This window comes from Leucopleurus acutus (assembly GCF_964270905.1).
Source record: "Leucopleurus acutus genome assembly, chromosome: 17".
Classification (NCBI taxonomy): domain Eukaryota; kingdom Metazoa; phylum Chordata; class Mammalia; order Artiodactyla; family Delphinidae; genus Leucopleurus; species Leucopleurus acutus.
Genome location: NC_139159.1, coordinates 11488148 through 11507644, shown reverse-complemented (window position 1 = coordinate 11507644; position 19497 = coordinate 11488148). Strand labels below are relative to the sequence as shown.

The window sequence follows — 19497 nt, the reverse complement described above, 5'->3', positions numbered from 1 at the left end:
TTCTCCAGAGTGACAGTGCCACACAAATAAAAGCAACAGTAGTAGTCCAGGAGTCAAAGGACCTGAATTCAGTTTCCACTCTGGGCAAGAGGGAGAAAAATGACTACTGAATATCTACTATGTGCTGAAGGTATCGTATATAATCTCCACGTTTACTCCCTACCATAGGTAACTACTATCCCCATTTTAGAGCAGGAAAGGGAGGTAGAAAGGCCAAGTACTTGCCTCAGGACATGTAGGGTTGTTTTTTGCGATTACCTCCTGTCTGATGGAATGGTGCCATTATCACAGAAACTAAGTTTCTGTGATAAACTAAGTTTCTGTGATAAACTAAGTTTAAGTTTCTGTGATAAACTAAGTTTACCACAACATTCACTAGTAGCAATTCACCTGTTACCAATGTATGTATATGTTGTGTTTTCAAAATACACTCATCATCCTCTCTGACGGCATTAAGATTGTTCAAAACAAACAACAACTACTTAACCTTGACTGGGTCCTGTACTGGACAATGCAGAGGACTGATTTTCCAACAAGCCCAATGGCTGTTACTTTTTTTTTCTTTTAAATTTCATTGTAATATAGCTGATTTGCAATGTTGTGTTAGTTTCAGGTGTACAGCAAAGTGATTCAGTTATACTTCTATATATACATTTCCTTTTTCTTTTCAAATTAGTGGCATTCTCCTAATTTCCAGTTTGCTGGTTAAAACAAATGTAGGACTTGCAGACCTGCACTGAGGTTTTGCTGTTCCTGGAGGGTCACAATTTTGGCAATCTGAGCTCTGAGGGCAGCAAGCTCACTTTCGAGGGCACAGATCTTCTGCAGTGCTTCCTCGTTGGCCAGTGTCATGGTCTGCAGTGGAGGCTCTTCCTGAGACAGGTTTGGTAAGGAAAACTGCCGGCCTAGGGGCTTCTCGAAGAAAGGAAGATCATCCTGGAGGGGATGCCTTTTCCGGATCTCTGTCCTGCAAGGAAGACAGAAGGTTGGCTGTCACACAGGCTTTGTTAGAGAATGTAAAAAATCATCATTTCAAAGTCAATCAGAACACAGCAGAACATAACATCTGAAAACCACTTTTCAGGCTGACCTTACATAAAACCCCTGCTGTAAGTTTCAAAATAACAAAGCACTTATCAACCTGATGTAGATACACACCACGCCAGGTTTCTTGTTGGCATCATTCTTCTTAATCTTTATCTCTACGTTATATGCACAAGCCAACACTATCTGGAGGAATCACAGATTCCAACAATGTTTTTGCTAATTCATGTTTTGTTTTGGTGGTTTGAACTAAGGTGATGCAACTTTTAATGCTGTTAAAAATGGTAAACTGGGACTTGGCTGGTGGTGCAGTGGATAAGACTCCACGCTCCCAATGCAGGGGGCTCGGGTTCGATCCCTGGTCAGGGAACTAGATCCCACATGCATGCTGCAACTAAGAGTTCGCATGCCACAACTAAGGAGCCCAGAGCCACAACTAAGACCCAGTGCAATCAAATAAATATATATTTTTAAAAAAGGTAAACTAGGGCTTCCCTGGTGGCACAGTGGTTGAGAGTCCGCCTGCCGATGCAGGGGACACGGGTTCGTGCCCCTGGTCCGGGAAGATTCCACATGCCACGGAGCGGCTGGGCCCGTAAGCCATGACCACTGAGCCTGCGCGTCCGGAGTCTGTGCTCCGCAATGGGAGAGGCCACAACAGTGAGAGGCCCGTGTACCATAAATTAAATAAATAAATAAATACTAATTATTGGTTATATTTGACAATCAAATCAAATCAGTAATCCATTAGCCCTTCCCCAGGGTCTTGGTTTCTGCATTTCGATGTCCATGTTTTCCACTTGTGATAGAATACACCAAACTGCAAGACACACTGTAACAATATGGGCCAAATTACAGCATAAGAAACTGAAAAGGGGGAAAAAGTAATTATAATTGAACCCATGCAGTAATTATACAGATGGTCTCATTTTCACTTGAGCGTAAAGAAAGGTTTTCTAATATGCACTGCTTCGTAGGTTGAGAATAAAATTCAGATTTCAACTGTCAATTTATATATTTATCCATTTCCTCCTATTTTCTACAGTTAGGTTTTTCCAGCCTCTAAGCCCTTTTCTTTTTTCTTCATCTAGCTTTATTGTGGAATAATTGACAAATATTGTGTGTGTGTGTGTGTGTGTATACACACACACACACACACACATATAGTACAGCATGATGATTTGTTAATGTGTATACATTTTGAAATAATCACCACAATCAAGTTAATTAACATATGCCAGTTTCCCTCACAGTCTCATGTGGTCGTGTGACCGAGCTGTGTCTAACAAGATGGTGAGCCACTTCAGAAGGCTGCTTAGAGGGCAATGACTCAACTCTACAAGAAAGAAAGTCCTTTCATCTCTAGCCCTACCCACTTTTCCTGCTTCTGAGAGCCTTGAGAGTCGCTGAAGGACAGAAGCTAACCTTGACAGTAAAGCCAAAGCTAAGGATGGCAAAGAGCCTGGCTGGTCCCTGAGGACACAGTGGAGCCACTGTCAGCTTCAGACTATCCACTCTGGATGTTTTTGACTTGAGAAAAATTTCCATCACCATTATTTTGGGCTTCTGTTTGATGTAGTCAAACTCAGACTGACTGTTGTAACATTCACCAACATTATACTGTATTTCAGTTTTCCTTTAACTGAACACTACTATTTTAGTTTTGCTTGAGAGCTATGATAATTCATTCTACCTAGTGTCTGAATGAATGAATTCTTGGACCTTTAGCTTTCGGTATTTTGCACTGAATTCAGTTGTTTTTCTTCATATCTAATTTTGATTATGCCCTGTTAATTAAACTGTCATACACAGAGGCTGCTTGCAAATTGTTTTTTACCTGTAGTATTATTAAACAAAAATATTTGGAGAATAAATGTCCTCGTTATTACCTAGCTAGCAACCAACTTTAATACTAACCTCATTCACTTTATTTAATTTAGAATATCTGTGGGGTAGGGAAATATATTGGGCTTGCAAAGCTTTAATTACCATTTCCTTTCTTACCCCACACGGGGAAGAAACAGGTGATGAAATGTCTAAAAAAAGTACATGACGATTAAACAAAGGTAAAAACTTTTATAAGAAACAATACCAATGCTCTGATTAAATACATTAATATGTTCTTTGAAAGATTATATGTTATATAAGTTCAGATTAGAGCATGTGCTCTAATCAACCTGCAATAAAGAAAGTAATTTTAATAAGACATTAAATTTTTTTTTAAATCACTATGGCTTTTTGTTAATATAACACTGAATTTTGATTTCTACTTACCTTTCATAGGGTAGGTCAAATAATTTCGTTAAACGTCTCTATACGATAAACACATTAAATTACAAGAAGACAGAAATTAGTCTACTGAATGAAGTTTTGGGGGGGGATATTTACATAGAGTTATTTAATCAGTATGATGTCAAATATTTAATATGGTTCCTCAACTATATTCTTGACAACTGTCTAATAAAACATTAAAACACTACTTTTAAAATAGTGTTTTAAAATACTATTTTAAAAATATTACGTTTTGAAAGAACTAAGGAAACCACTGGTAGATAGGATACTGGCAGAGACAGAATTCTAGTACTGAGGAAAGATCTGGGTAAAATATAGAAATCTCAAATAAATGTACAATTAAAGTATCACACTTGTTCGAAACGACAGTGGAGAAAGGAGGAAGACTACTAGTAGGAACGGAGACGGCGGGTCTCAAGCAGGGGATGGATCAGAAGCAGAGAGTTCTCAGGACAGGGGACAGGCGCCCTGCCACAGGCAGCCGGGTGGAGCACCTGGAGGGTGACAACTGGATGGGAGTGCAGCCGAGCAGAGAAGCACAAGAGCCTGGAGGTAAAGACGCACCTCTACCCCCTACCGTCTCCCATTTTCCATGAAAGTTGGATTTTGCTTTGTTTATCTGAACTTACCTAAGAGAATGAATATTTTATTGGGAACATAAGCAAGGATGATGGTTTGTTTTCATATTATGTATGAGTGCAGAGGTTTCATAAACTATATATTATAACAGCAAATAAAGATAAATTTTATTTTTTTGCGGTACACGGGCTTCTCACCGCTGTGGCCTCTCCCGTTGTGGAGCACAGGCTCCGGAGGCACAGGCTCAGCGGCCATGGCTCACGGGCCCAGCCGCTCCGCGGCATGTGGGATCTTCCCGGACCGGGGCATGAACCCGTGTCCCCTGCGTTGGCAGGCGGACTCTCAACCACTGTGCCACAAGGGAAGCCCTAAAGATAAATTCTGAATGCCAGAATCTTTAGTGCTACTAAACAAAAAAATGATGTTATAATAACTGTTTTTTCAAGAACTCGTAGTCACTTTAGTAGTGAGTATACCCTCCCAGATCACAGGATCCAAAAGTATTATATGCTTTTACGTTTGTTTTAAAATGTTATCACTCAAGTAAGCCAATCGTCTAATCCCATGAACATTTACACTTCGATACCCAGAACTGGAACGAGATAATAGGGCGATTTGGATTAAGAGATCAACTACAAGGCATGTTTGAACAGCTTCCTTTCTTTAAGATATCTTCCAGCCAAAATACATTGTAAGAGGAAATTAACCAATTCTTAACAGCAAACTACACTGTTTAAGAAAAATAAGAATTAAGCTTCTACCTCTCCTCATAACTCCTCCAGATGAATTCTATCCTTTTGTTTTTGCGTCTACTGAGAATTAAGGGATAAGCACTCATTAATCTTGAAAACCAGTGTGCCAGGGTAAGAGGAAAAAAGTTTAGGACCTTTAGCAAAACGATTTAAGTGACAGTGTCAGATCATCTATATTTTATATATCTATACTATTTTTATAACTTTGGTATAGATTCTGCATTTCCCTGCCATGGGTTGACAGCTACGGGTTCAAACAAATTATAGGAAATGTGGAAGTTTAAATGTGGATTTTTAGAAGCTGGAAAAGGAAAATAACCTTGAAATGATCATGCATTCTCAAAGACACAGAAAGATTTGACATTTACAGAAGCTTGAGAACCAAAGGCAAAAAAATAAAGAGTTGCTCTGTAATATTCTTATATATGGAAAAGCTTCGGTTTTATGAAAATTCTCATACATGTCCCTTCCTTTAAAACTATAAACACACACACACCCTTTTCCCACAGACATCTGTTTTATAAGGCAGTCTACAAATAACTCATTCTAAGAACCAATCTGTTTTGCCATCCTTCAGAATACAAGGCTATTAAAGAGCTAGAATATAGAGGCAAAAGTAATCCAAACTAAGAAATGCTGTTTTCCACTAAATCTGTGTATAATTCAGAGAAATTTTAAGTAAACAAATATAAAAACAAAAAGAACAAAAGAGGCGTCAAGTACGGATGTCCCAAAAGCAGAAGACAAACAGCCAAAGTATGATCATTTCTTAAAAATACTGTCTGCCGCAGACCTACTAGAGAATGGACTTGAGGATACGGGGAGGGGGAAGGGTAAGCTGGGATGAAGTGAGAGAGTGGCATGGACATATGTACACTACCAAACGTAAAACATATAGCTAGTGGGAAGCAGCCACATAGCACCGGGAGATCAGCTCGGTGGTTTGTGACCACCTAGAGGGGTCGGATAGGGAGGGTGGGAGGGAGACGCAAGAGGAAGGAGATACGGGGATATATGTATACGTATAGCTGATTCACTTTGTTATAAAGCAGAAACTAACACACCATTGTAAAGCAATTATACTCCAATAAAGATGTTTAAAGAAAAATACAGTCTGCATACTGACTTGTGCTGGCGAGACTTCTACCCTTTTTGTTTGATTTGGCTCTGAAGTGCCTGTGGCACAAGGGTGCAGGCTCCCCTTCAGAGTACCATCCACATGAAGTGTCTGGCTCGCTTACCTTTTCAATGTTAGTATCAAGGGCGGCCACTCTGAAGTACAACATACACAGACACGAAGGGCTTTTTAAGCTCCGCTGACTATTTTAAAGAAAATCCTCAATTAAATACAATTACCTCTTGGGTCCTTTCCCCTTACCTCACAGTTAATGAAAACTCAAAATCTGAGATTCTTTTAAATGAGCCCAGTGCCCTATGAAAGGTGGTATTCCCCGGATGACTTTTATTGAGTCTCCCTCACTGTTTTAGTTGAGAGAATAGCTTAGAAAGGTACAGAAATACGTGTTACTGTCAATAGGGTGCGGAGAAGGGAGGACAACTCGTAATGTAGTTCCCTGAAAGCACAAAGTTGGGTAGAAAGCTAACAATATTTTTCAAAGTGAGCAAATAGCTGGATAAAGACAACTGGACTGTCATGAGGCTGCAGACCCAGATGACTAGTGGGATTCATCGCCTATTCTAGATTCTGTTCAACACAAGTCTCTTGTTTTGTATTTTAAAAGCTGGATCTTGGGCTTCCCTGGTGGCGCAGTGGTTGACAGTCCGCCTGCCGATGCAGGGGACGCAGGTTCATGCCCCGGTCCGGGAGGATCCCGCATGCTGCGGAGCGGCTGAGCCTGTGAGCCATGGCCGCTGAGCCTGCGCGTCCAGAGCCTGTGCTCCGCAACGGGAGAGGCCACAACAGTGAGAGGCCCGTGTACCGCAAAAAAAAAAAAAAAAGCTGGATCTTCCTATAAGTGATATTTAGTGGCAATGACATTTCTTCCTTGAATGCAGTACTGTACTGATGTGCATTATTAGTTAATGTCTAGTGTCAAATACTTAAGATTAAAATGGGAATGAATAACACCTGCTGTTTGCTGTGCTGTGAGTAGGAAACCGTCTTGCCCTGATCCTTTGTGTCTCCTGGTGTACACTTGCACCTATGGCGCTGTGGCCAGCCAGCCTGCTTGCTTGCTGAGTCATTTCCTTTGGAGTCTTGTTACTCACTGTCATCCTCTGTGAGGTTGGGGTTCTTCCCCGACACTCCTTAAAAAACAGCACATTTCATTTTACACTTGATATCTTTAGTCAAAGCCTTCAGTCTCACTTTATTCACTATTCTTATATCAGATTTTTGTAAATACATTCATCTTAATTCATTAGATTACAAACATTCTGGTATAAGAAAAAGGGCTACCTCAAATACTTTCAAATCCTACGAACCTGTAAATTTTTATTTAATACATACTCAGTTTGATATGTACGTGGGCACTAAGAATTAAGAATTAGATACAATTAGAAATTAACATATTAATAAAGAATGAACAAAGTGGAGTTAAACTTGAAACATTTCAATATTCCTTAAATAATGTTCTACTCCAGGGAGAAAATATGTGCAAATGATGGGACCGACAAGGGTTTAATTTCCAAAATATACGAACAGCTCATAAAACTCAACAACAAAAACACAACCCAAATGAAAAATGGGCAGAAGACCTAAATAGACATTTCTCCAAAGACGACATACAGATGGGTCAACAGGCACATGGAAAGATGTTCAACATCCCTTATTATTAAAGAAATGCAAATCAAAACTACAATGAGATACCACCTCACATCAGTCAGAATGGCCATCATTAAAAAGTCTACAAATAACAAATGCTGGAGGGACCTCCCTGGTGGTCCAGTGGTAAAGAATCTGCCTTCCAATGCAGGGGACGTGGGTTTGATTCCTGGTCAGGGAACTAAGATCCCACATGCTGCAGGGCAACTAAGCCCACGCGCCACAACTACTGAGCTTGTGTGCCTCTATGGGAGAGCCTGTGTGCTGCAAACTACATAGCCCATGCTCCCTGGAGCCCGCACACCACAACTAGAGAGAAGCCCACATGCTGCAACTAACACCCAACATGGCCAAAAATAAATACATACATACATACATACATACATACATACATAAATGCTGGAGAGGGTGTGGAGAAAAGGGGATCCTCCTACACTGTTGGTGGGAATGTAAATTGGTGCAGCCACTACGTAAAACAGTATGGAGGTTCCTTAAAAAACTAAAAATAGAGCTGACACATGATCCAGCAATGCTACTCCTGGGCATATATCCAGAGAAAACTCTAATTCAAAAAGATACACGCACCCCTATGTTCATAGCAGCACTATTCACAATAGTCAAGACATAGAAACAGCCTAAATGCCCATCAACAGATGAATGGATAAAGAAGATGTGGTATATATATATACAATGGAATACTACTCAGCCATAAAAAGAAGAATGAAATAATGCCATTTGCAGCAAAATGGGTGGACCTAGAGGTTATCATACTAAGTGATGTCAGAAAGAGAAAGACAAATACCATATGACATCACTTATACATGGAATCTAAAATATGACACAAATGAACTATCTATGAAACAGAAACAGACTCACAAGAGAACAGACTTGTGGTTGCCAAGGGGGAGAGGGGGTGAGGAAGGGATGGAGTGGGAATTTGGGGTTAGCAGATACAAACTGGTATATATAGAATGGATAAACAACAAGGTCCTACAGTATAGCACAGGGAACTATATTCAATATCCTGGGACAAACCATAATGGAAAAGAATGTAAAAAAGAATGTATGTATAACTGAATCACTTCGCTATACAGCAGAAATTAACACATTGTAAATCAACTATACATCAATTAAAAAAATGAAATTTTTTAAAAATATTCTACTCCAAAAGCAATCAAAAACCTGATGACAGGGGCTTCCCTGGTGGCACAGTGGTTAAGAATCCAGCTGCCAATGCAGGGGACACGGGTTTGAGCCCTGGTCTGGGAAGATCTCACATGCCGTGGAGCAACTAAGCCAGTGCACCACAACTACTAAGTCTGCACTCTAGAGCCACGAGCCACAACTACTGAAACACGTGGGCCTAGAGCCCATGCTCCACAACAAGAGAAGCCACCGCAGTGAGAAGCCCGCACACCAGAACGAAGAGCAGCCCCCACTTGACGCAACTAGAGAAAGCCCGCGTGCAGCAACGAAGACCCAACACGGCCAAAAATAAATAAAATAAATTTATTTTAAAATAAACACAAAACTTGATGACAATGCCTATGATGTCTGCTAGAAGCCACATAGATTATAGTCTTTAATTTCATCACACATAGTGCAAATGTTATGCTGTGTCTATGTCCAAAGACTACACATTCTCCATAGGCTACTATTATGAAAGAGAACAAGTTAATTATCTGAGACAAGACTCTCAGTTATGCTGATTCTTTCAAAGGATCTCAATGCTTCTTATAAAAATGAAGATTTCTTTCCAATCCTGGGACCATTCTGTTAATTCAAAGGGAAATAAAAACATGTACAGAACAGAAAACAAAATGAGGACTTACTTGTGCATGGCACTGTGCTGTAAGTTTTCTCATGTTATCTTTCAAAATTCTCCTCTCAAAGTAGGTATTGGTGCTTCCAATTTAGAGATGAGAAAACTGAAGTTCAGTGTATTTGAAAAAAAAAATCAATTGTACAATAACCAATTAAGGACTCATGTGTATGCCACTTTCCCAGAGAGATAATACCGTAACATTGTAACCAACAGTTACAGAAATGCCATCAACAAATTTCAAGGGGGAAATAAGAAACAAATATATTGAATAGCTTTGGCTTTCATATAAATATAAATGTGACAGGCAGGAGAACACTCAAATGGCAATACATAAATCTTGAAAGTACTCTACTTCATATTATGTTTTTAAGATTTAAGTTACAGTTATGAGTTAAGTTACAAATTTAAGCTATAAAATATTGCCATGGAAATGCAGTTAATATCAAAATGACAGATGAAAAAAGACTCAAACTGCCTGGTAAGAGTACTAGTATTAAATAATTGTTAAGACAAAGTAAAATTCCATCAGCTCTCATCCTTCTATTTTGTCCTATTGATTAAAATACATGATATGGTAAATCTGCTATCTCATCAATCTGTACAAAACACACTTTATCTGGTATGTGAAACTGACCAAATAGAGCTTCCTCAAAGCTCCCGTCCTTAGGAAGATGGTGAGACTCAGATGTGTCAGCCTGTTTATCAGGATATCAGCCACAGGAACGTAACACAGAGTACCTTTCCCAGCCATCTAGATTTATTATACACATCCACAGTTAATCACAACTGATGCAAAAGGTGATGCAGCACCACACAGCAAAATAAAAAGTCTGCCCAATCTCTCTAGTCACATGGGCCGTGTCATTAACCTTGGAACTCTGGGACCACTTCCCACCTGTCTGTCGACTTCCTCCTCCAGAGCATTGCACAAATCCAGCTGGGTCTCCTGTTTCCTTCTCACTTTGTTCAGGTTCAGATTATCTTTACCTAGAATGCTTCCAGGCACCTTTTCAAAGATCCTTTAGCCAATTACTTTCAACATCATAGACAAAATCCATCATCCAAATCCATTATGCCAACTCAATTACTCTATAATCACAATCCCCATAATAGCTACCCCATAATGTCATATCAAGTACAAACATGACATTTGTGTTAAAAGCCCTTTAGAGACTTTTCTAGGAAGATGGAGCAGATGAACTTTTCACTATTCTTCCTCCTAACTACAACTATAATCTCTGGACATCATATATAAAACAAATGTAAGAAGACTTTCGGACTTACCCGGTGGTGCGGTGGTTAAGAATCCGCCTGCCAATGCAGGGGACACGGGTTCAATCCCTGGTCTGGGAAGATCCCACATGCTGCGGGGCAACTAAGCCCACATGCCACAACTACTGAGCCCGTGCACCACAACTACTGAGCCTGCGCTCTAGAGCCCGTGAGCCACAACTACCGAGCCCACATGCCACAACTACTGAAGCCTGCATGCTGTAGGGCCCATATGCCACAACTACTGAAGCTCACACACCTAGAGCCCATGCTCTGCAACAAGAGAAGCCACCACAATGAGCAGCCCATGCACCGCAACGAAGAGTAGCCCCCACTTGCTGCAACTAGAGAAAGCCTGCATGTAGCAACAAAGACCCAATGCAGGGGCTTCCCTGCTGGTGCAGTGATTAAGAATCCACCTGCCAATGCAGGGGACATGGGTTCGTGCCCTGGTCTGGGAAGATCCCACACGCCACAGAGCAACTAAGCCCGTGCGCCACAACTACTGAGGCTGCATGCCTAGAGCCCATGCTCCACAACAAGAGAAGCCACTGCAGTGAGAAGCCCGTGCACTGCAACAAAGAGTAGCCCCTGCTTGCTGCAACTAGAGAAAGCCCACGCACAGCAATGAAGACCCAACGCAGCCAAAAAATAATTAATTTTTTAAAGAAAGACAATACAGCAGAAAAATAAAGTTAAAAAAAAAAACCAAGAAAAAGAAGTCCAAAAAAAAAAAATAGGCAGAGAGAAGGCAGACTGAGTTGGACCTTGGGATCCAAAAGAAAAAGAGAAAAAAAAAACCAAACCTCAGCCTAGGAGTGAGTTCCTTGAGTTTCCTTTTACCTCATATATCCCAGACTGGGCGCTGGAGTAACAGGTAACCCAGAAATGCCAATGGATGCAGGGGAAAAAGTCTCAACAAAAGCCTGCTCTCTTAGCCAAAGGACCAAGAAAGGGGCAGCCTCCCACAATAGATAACTTATATAAAATAACTGCTCTACTCCAACCGACATCACAGAAAATGCTGCGGCCCCACCTCCACCAAGGCTAACTTCCCTCCTTTCTAGGCTGTAATGAGATGCCTCAAACCCTACAAGATGGTGTCAGAGAAAGCAGGGACTTACTCACCTCCCTTTAAGACAGTGGAGACAATCTGGGGTGGGGTGTGGGGGCAGAATTACACCCCATCCAGCATCAATGAAGCAGCCTCCCCTATCTGCTAGGATGGTGCCCCAGGAGGCCTCGTGGGGAGTTGGGGCACCCACCACCACCCAGCAGTAATATGCCCAGCAGTAAAATGGAGCACTGCCCTGGGGGTGACTGGAGGCCGAGTGGGAAACCTGGACTCTGCTCGCACCTGGTAGTAACAAGATGGCACACACTCCTCCCTTGCTGTTAGTGAAAGCCAGCTAAAAGAAAAAGCTGAAACAAGATCCAAAGTCTCAGATACTCAAAATATCTAGATTTCAGTAAAATCACTCTTCATGCCAAGACCCAAAAAGAACACAAACTGAATGGAAAACGACAATCAGCAGATGCCAACTCTGAGATGACAAGAGATGTTTGAATTATCTGAGATTTTAAAGCAGCTACAATAAAAAGGCTTCAATGAGCATTTAGCAGCACTCTTAAAACAAATGAAAATAATAGTCTCAGCCAAAAAAAAAAAAAAGGGGGTGGGGGTGGGGAACCAAATAAAACTTTTAGAACCAAAAAGTAAAATAACTGAAATAACACAACGGATAGGAACAAAAGCAGAATGGAGAAGACAGAGGGAAGAATCAGTGAACTTAGAGACAGAACAACAGAATTATCCAATCTGGAAAACAAAAAATGAACTGACTAGGGGAAAACATGAGCAGAGTCTCGGTGACCTGTGTGGCTACAACAGAAGATCTAATAATTGTGGCATCAGGGTCCCAGAAGGAGAGGAGTAAAATGGCAAAGCTGAAAAAGTACTTTAAAAAACTAATGGCAGGGCTTCGTTCCAGCCTGATGGGCGTCGAAGGCAGGCCAGTCTGTGGCCAAACAACGAGGCCACATTACAGCGGGACAGTGACTGCGACCACGCTGTGGGCCCCAGACAGGCGAGGAGACAAGACGGCAGAGTAGAAGGGCTTGAACACACCTCCTCTCACGAAAACACCAAAATCACAACTAACTGCTGAACAACCATTGACAAAAAAGCATGAAACCTACCAAAAAAGATATTCAAAGACAAAGAACAGGCCACAGCGAAATGGTAGGAGGGCCGCATTCATGATACAATCAAATCCCATACCCACCGGGTGGGCAACACACAAACTGGAAAATAATTATATCACAGAGGTTCTCCCATAGGAGTGAGAGTTCTGAGCCCCACGTCAGGCTCCCTAGTCAGGGGGTCTTGGCATTGGGAGGAGCCCCCAGAGGATTTCGCTTTGAAGCCCAGCAGGGCTTGACCGCAGGAACTCCACAGGACTTGAGGAAAGAGAAATCCTACTCTTGGAGGGCACACACAAGGTCTTGTGTGCACTAGAACCAAGGAAAAAGCAGTGACTTCAGAGGAGCCTGGGCCAGACCTACCTGCTGGTCTTAGAGGGTCTCCTGGGGAGGTGAGGAGGGCTGTAGGTCACTGTGGGGACGAGGACACTGGTGACAGAGGTACCAGGGAGTACTCATTAGCGTGAGCTCTCCTGGAGGCTGCCATTTTGACACCAAGTCCTGGGCCATCCAACAGCCTGTAGGCTTCAGTGCTGGGACACCTCACACCAAACGACCAACAGGGTGAAAACACACCACACGCATCAGCAGACAGGCTGCCTAAGTCTTTCTGAGCCCACAGCCACATCTAAACACGCCCCTTGACATGGCCCTACCCACGAGAGGGACAAACCCACCAGTGGGCAGGCACCAGTCCTTCCAGCCAGGAAGCCTGCACAAGCCTCTAGACCAGCCTCACCCACCAGGGGGCAGACACCAGACGCAAGAGGAACTACTATCCTGCAGCCTGCAGAACAGAGACTGCAAACACAGAAAGACTGACAAAATGAGACAGCAGAGGAATATGTTCCAGACAAAGGAACAAGATAAAACCCCAGAAGAACAACTAAGGTAAGTGCAGATAGGCAATCTACCTGGAAAAGAATTCAGAGTAATGATAGTAAAGATGATCCAAGATCTCGGAAAAAGAATGGAGGCACGGACTCAGAAGATACAAGAAATGCTTAACAAAGAGCTAGAAGATGTAAAGAACAAACAATTGAACAATAACTGAAATCACAAATACACTAGAAGAAATCAATAGCAGAATAAATGAGGGAGAAGAACATATAAGTGAGCTGGAAGACAGAATGGTGGAAATCACTGCTGCAGAGCAGAATAAAGAAAAAAGAATGAAAAGAAATGAGGACAGTTTAAGAGACCTCTGGGACAACATTAAACACACCAACATTCACATTATAGAGGTCCCAGAAGAAGAGAGAGAGAAACGGCCTAAGAAAATATTTGAAGAGATAAAGCTGAAAACTTCCCTAATGTGGAACAGGAAACAGTCACCCAAGTCCAGGAAGCACAGAGAGTCCCATACAGGATAAACCCAAGGAGAAACACACCAAGACACAAATTATTCAAACTGACAAAAATTAAAGACACAGAGAAAATATTAATATTAAAAGCAACAAGGGAAAAGCAACAAATAACATACAAGGGAATCCCCATAAGGTTATCAGCTGATTTTTCAGCAGAAACACTGCAGGCCAGAAGGAAGTGGCACAATATATTTAAAGTGATGAAAGGGAAAAACCTACAACCAAGAATACTCTACCCAGCAAGGCTCCTGTTCAGATTCGACAGAGAAATCAAAAGCTTTACAGACAAGCAAAAGCTAACAGAATTCAGCACCACCAAACCACTTTTACGACAAATGCTAAAGGAACTTCCCTAGGTGGAAAAGAAAAAGCCACAACTACAAACAAGAAAATTACGAATGGGAAAGCTCACCAGTAAAGACAAAAATACAATAAAGGTAGGAAATCATCCACACACAAATCTGATATCAAAGCTAGTAATCTTGAGGAGAGTACAAATGCAGGATATTGGTAATGCATTTGAAATAAGAGAGCAGGAACTTAAAACAGCCTTGTATACACATACTATGAGGTTTTGCTATACCAAACCCTCATAGTAACCACAAATCAAAAATCTACAATAGATATACACACAAAAAAGAAAGAGGAATCCAAACATAACACTGAAGATAGTCATCAAATCACAAGAAAACAAAAAAATAGAAGTGAAGAAAAAAGACCTACAAAACCAAATCCAAAACAATTAACAAAATGACAATAAGAACATATGTATCAGTAATTACCTTAAATGTAAATGGATTAAATGCTCCAACCAAAAGACACAGACTGGCTGAATGGATACAAAAACAATCCCGTATAATATACTGTCTACAAGAGATCCACTTCAGACCTAGGGACACATATGGACTAAAAGTGAGGGGACAGAAAAAGATATTCCACGCAAATGGAAATCAAAAGAAAGCTGGAATAGAAATACTCTTATTAGACAAAATAGACTTTAACATAAAGTCTGTCACAAGAGACAAAGGACACTACATAATAATCAAGGGATCAATCCAAGAAGATATAACAATTGTAAATATATATGGATCCAACAAAAAAGCATCTCAAAATATGAGGCAAATACCAACAGCAGGATGAAAGTAAAAGAATAGAAAAAGATATATTATGCAAACATTAACCAGAAAACAACCAAACAGTTCTGACTACATTAGTATTAAATAAAGTAGACTTAAGAGCAAACAAAATTATCAGGGACAGAAAGGGACATTATATTACAGTAAAAAGATAAAAGACACAGCAATCCTAAATATGTATGCACCAAACAATAGACCTCCAAAAAATGAAAAGCAAGAGCTGACAGAAAAGAAGGGAAAAATACACAAATCCACAAATACAGTGGGAGACTTCAACACCCCCTTTTCAACAACTGTTAGAATAGAAAATCAAGAATGATACAGAAGAATTTAGCAACGCCATCAACCAACAAGTTCTATTTAACATTTATAGGACATTCCACTAACAACAACAAGAGTACACATTCTTTTCTAGTACCCATAGAACATAAACCAAAATGGCCCATATCCTTGGGCCATTAAAAAGAACCTCAACAAGGCTTCCCTGGTGGCACAGTGGTTGAGAGTCCGCCTGCCGATGCAGGGGACACAGGTTCATGCCCCGGTCCGGGAAGATCCCACATGCCGTGGAGCGGCTGGGCCTGTGAGCCATGGCCGCTGAGCCTGCGTGTCCAGAGCCTGTGCTCCACAACGGGAGAGGCCACAACAGTGAGGCCCGCGTACCGCAAAAAAAAAAAAAAAAAAAAAAAAACTCAACAAATTTTTTTTAAAAAAATGGAAATACACCCTTCAACAACAACACAGGGGTTAGGGTCTCCAACCCTTCCCGCGGTCCAAAATCTGCATATAAATTATAGTCTGCCCTCTATATCTGCAGTTCCTCAGTATCCACAGTTCTGCACCTGCAAATTCAACCAACCTCAAATTGTGTAGGACTATAGTACTTACTACAGAAAAAAATCTGCATATAAGTGGGAACACACAGTCCAAACCTGTGTTATTCAAGGATCAACTGTATACAGTTTATGTCCTCTGACCACAAAAGAATCAAACTAGAACTCAATAACCAAAAAATAATAGCAAAATTTCCAAATATTTGGAAACCAAACAACAAACTTCTAACTTCAACAGTTAAAAGAAGTTTTCTCAAGGGAAATTTAAAAATACAATGAACTGAATTAAAATAAATATATCAAAACTTGTGGGATGCAGCTAAAAGCAATGTTGAGAAGGAAATTTACAGCACTAAATGCTTATATCAGAAAAAGAGGATTTGGTTCAGGAAGGTGGAGTAGAAGGACATGCTCTCACTCCCACTTCCAAGAGCACCGGAATCACAACTAACTGCTGAACAATCATAGACAGGAAGACCGTCGACAGGAAGACTCTGGAACTCACCAGAAAAGATACCCCACATCCAAAGACAAAGGAGAAGCCACAATGAGAGGGGAGGGGGTGGGGCACAATCACAATAAAATCAAATCCCATAACTGCTGGGTGGGTGACTCACAAACTGGAGAACACTTATACCACAGATGTCCACCCACTGTAGTGAAGGTTCTGAGCCCCACATCAGGCTTCCAAAACTGGGGGTCCGGCAAAGGGAGGAGGAATTCCTAGAGAATCAGACATTGAAGGCTAGCAGGATTTGATTACAGGACTTCAACAGGACTGGGGGAAACAGGCTCCACTCAGGGAGCACACACCAAGTAGTGTGCACATCAGGACCCAGGGGAAGGAGCAGTGACCCCAGGGGGGACTGAACCGGACCTACCTGCTACTGTTGGAGGGTCTCCTGAAGAGGTTGGGGGTGGCTGTGTCTCGCCATGAGAACAAGGACACTGGCAGCAGAAGTTCTGGGAAGTACTCCTTGGCTTGAGCCCTCCCAGAGTCTGCTACTGGCCCCACCAAAGAGCCTGGGTAGACTCCAGTGTTGAATTGCCTCAGGCCAAACAACCAACAGGGAGGGAACCCAGCCCCACCCCATCAGCAGACAAGCGGATTAAACTTTTACTGAGCTCTGCCCACCAGAGCAACAGCCAGCTCTACAGAAAACTTGCACAAGCCTCTTAGATAGCCTCATCAACCAGAGGGCAGACAGCAGAAGCAAGAAGAACTACAATTCTGCAGCCTGTGGAACAAAAACCACATTCACAGAAAGACAGACAAGATGAAAAGGCAGAGGGCTATGTACCAGATGAGGGAACAATATAAAACCCCAGAAAAACAACTAAATGAAGTGGAGATAGGCAACCTTCCAGAAAAAGAATTCAGAATAATGATAGTGAAGATGATCCAGGACCTCGGGAAAAGAATGGAGGCAAAGATCAAGAAGATGCAAGAAATGTTTAACAAAGACCTAGAAGAATCAAAGAACAAACAAACAGAGATGAACAATACAATAACTGAAAAGAAAAATACACTAGAAGGAATCAACAGCAGAATAACTGAGGCAGAAGAACAGATAAGCGACCTGGAAGACAATAGTGGAATTCACTGCTGTGGAACAGAATAAAGAAAAGAGAATGAAAAGAAATGAAGACAGCCTTAGAGACCTCTGGGACAACATTAAACGCAACAACATTCGCATTATAGGGGTCCCAGAAGGAGAAGGGAGAGAGAAGTGACCCGAGAAATATTTGAAGAGGTTATAGTTGAAAACTTCCCTAACATGGGAAAGAAAATAGCCATCCATGTCCAGGAAGCGCAGAGTCCCATACAGGAGAAACCCAAGGAGAAACACACTGAGACACATAGTAATCAAACTGGCAAAAATATAAAGACAAAGAAAAAGTATTGAAAGCAGCAAGGGAAAAACGACAAATAACATACAAGGGAACTCCCATAAGGTTAAGAGCTGATTTCTCAGCAGAAACTACAAGCCAGAAGGGAGTGGCATGATATACTTAAAGTGATGAAAGGGAAGAACCTACAACCAAGATTACTCTACCTGGCAAGGATCTCATTCAGATTTGAGGGAGAAATCAAAAGCTTTACAGACAAGCAAAAGCTAAGAGAATTCAGCACCACCAAACCAGCTCTACAACAAATGCTAAAGGAACTTCTGTAAGTGGAACACAAGAGAAAAGGACCTACAAAAACAAACCCAAAACAATTAAGAAAATGGTAATAGGAACATACATACCGATAATTACCTTAAACATGATTGGATTAAATGCTTGACCAGAAGACACAGGCTCACCGAATGCATACAAAAACAAGACCCATATATATGCTGTCTACAAGAGACCCACTTCAGACCTACAGAGATACAGACAGAAAGTGAGGGGATGGAAAAAGATATGCCATGGAAATCAAAAGCTGGAGTAGCAAAACTCGTATCAGATAAAATAGACTTTAAAATAAAGAATGTTACAAGAGACAAGGAAGGACACTACGTAATGATTAACGAATCAATCCAAGAAGAAGATATAACAATTATAAGTATATGTGCACCCAACATAGGAGCACCTCAATACACAAGGCAACTGCCAACAGCTATAAAAGAGGAAATGGATAGTAACACCATAAAAGTGGGGGACTTTAACACCTCACTTACACCAATGGACACATGATCCAAACAGAAAATTAATAAGCAAACACAAGCTTTAAATGACACAATAGACCAGATAGATTTAATTGATATTTATAGGACATTCCATCCAAAAACAGCAGATTACACTTTCTTCTCAAGTGCGCATGGAATATTCCCCAGGATAGATCACATCTTGCGTCACAAATGAAGCCTCAGTAAATTTAAGAAAACTGAAATCATATCAAGCATCTTTTCTGACCACAATGCTATGAGATTAGAAATCAATTACAGGGGAAAAAATGTAAAAAACACAAACACATGGAGGGTAAACAATATGTTACTAAAAAACCAAGAGATCACTGAAGAAATCAAAGAGGAAATCAAAAAATACCTAGAGACAAATGATAATGAAAACATGACAATCCAAAACCTATGGGATGCAGCAAAAGCAGTTCTAAGAGGGAAGTTTATAGCAATACAAGCTTACTTCAAGAAACAAGATAAAACTCAAACAACCTAACCTTACACGTAAAGGAACTAGAGAAAGAAGAACAAACAAAACCCAAAGTTAGCAGAAGGAAAGAAATCATAAAGATCAGAGCAGAAATAAATGAAATAGAAACAAAGAAAACAATAGCAAAGATCAATAAAACTAAAAGCTAGTTCTTTGAGAAGATAAACAAAATTGATAAACCATTAGCCAGACTCATCAAGGAGGGAGAGGACTCAAATCAATAAAATTAGGAATGAAAAAGGAGAAGTTACAAC

The 19497-nt window shown here is 41.0% G+C and overlaps 1 protein-coding gene across 4 annotated transcripts in view; it reads right to left on the bottom strand.

Annotated features, from left to right (window-relative positions):
- The window catches only part of MTFR1 (mitochondrial fission regulator 1), a 79083-nt gene that overhangs the window by 10502 nt on the left and 49084 nt on the right, over nucleotides 1-19497 (bottom strand). For all 4 annotated transcript variants that reach the window (XM_082858648.1, XM_082858646.1, XM_082858647.1 and 1 more), the window contains one exon: nucleotides 732-967. In XM_082858648.1, coding sequence (XP_082714774.1) covers nucleotides 732-967 — 236 coding nt within the window. The remainder of the gene's footprint in view (nucleotides 1-731; nucleotides 968-19497) is intronic.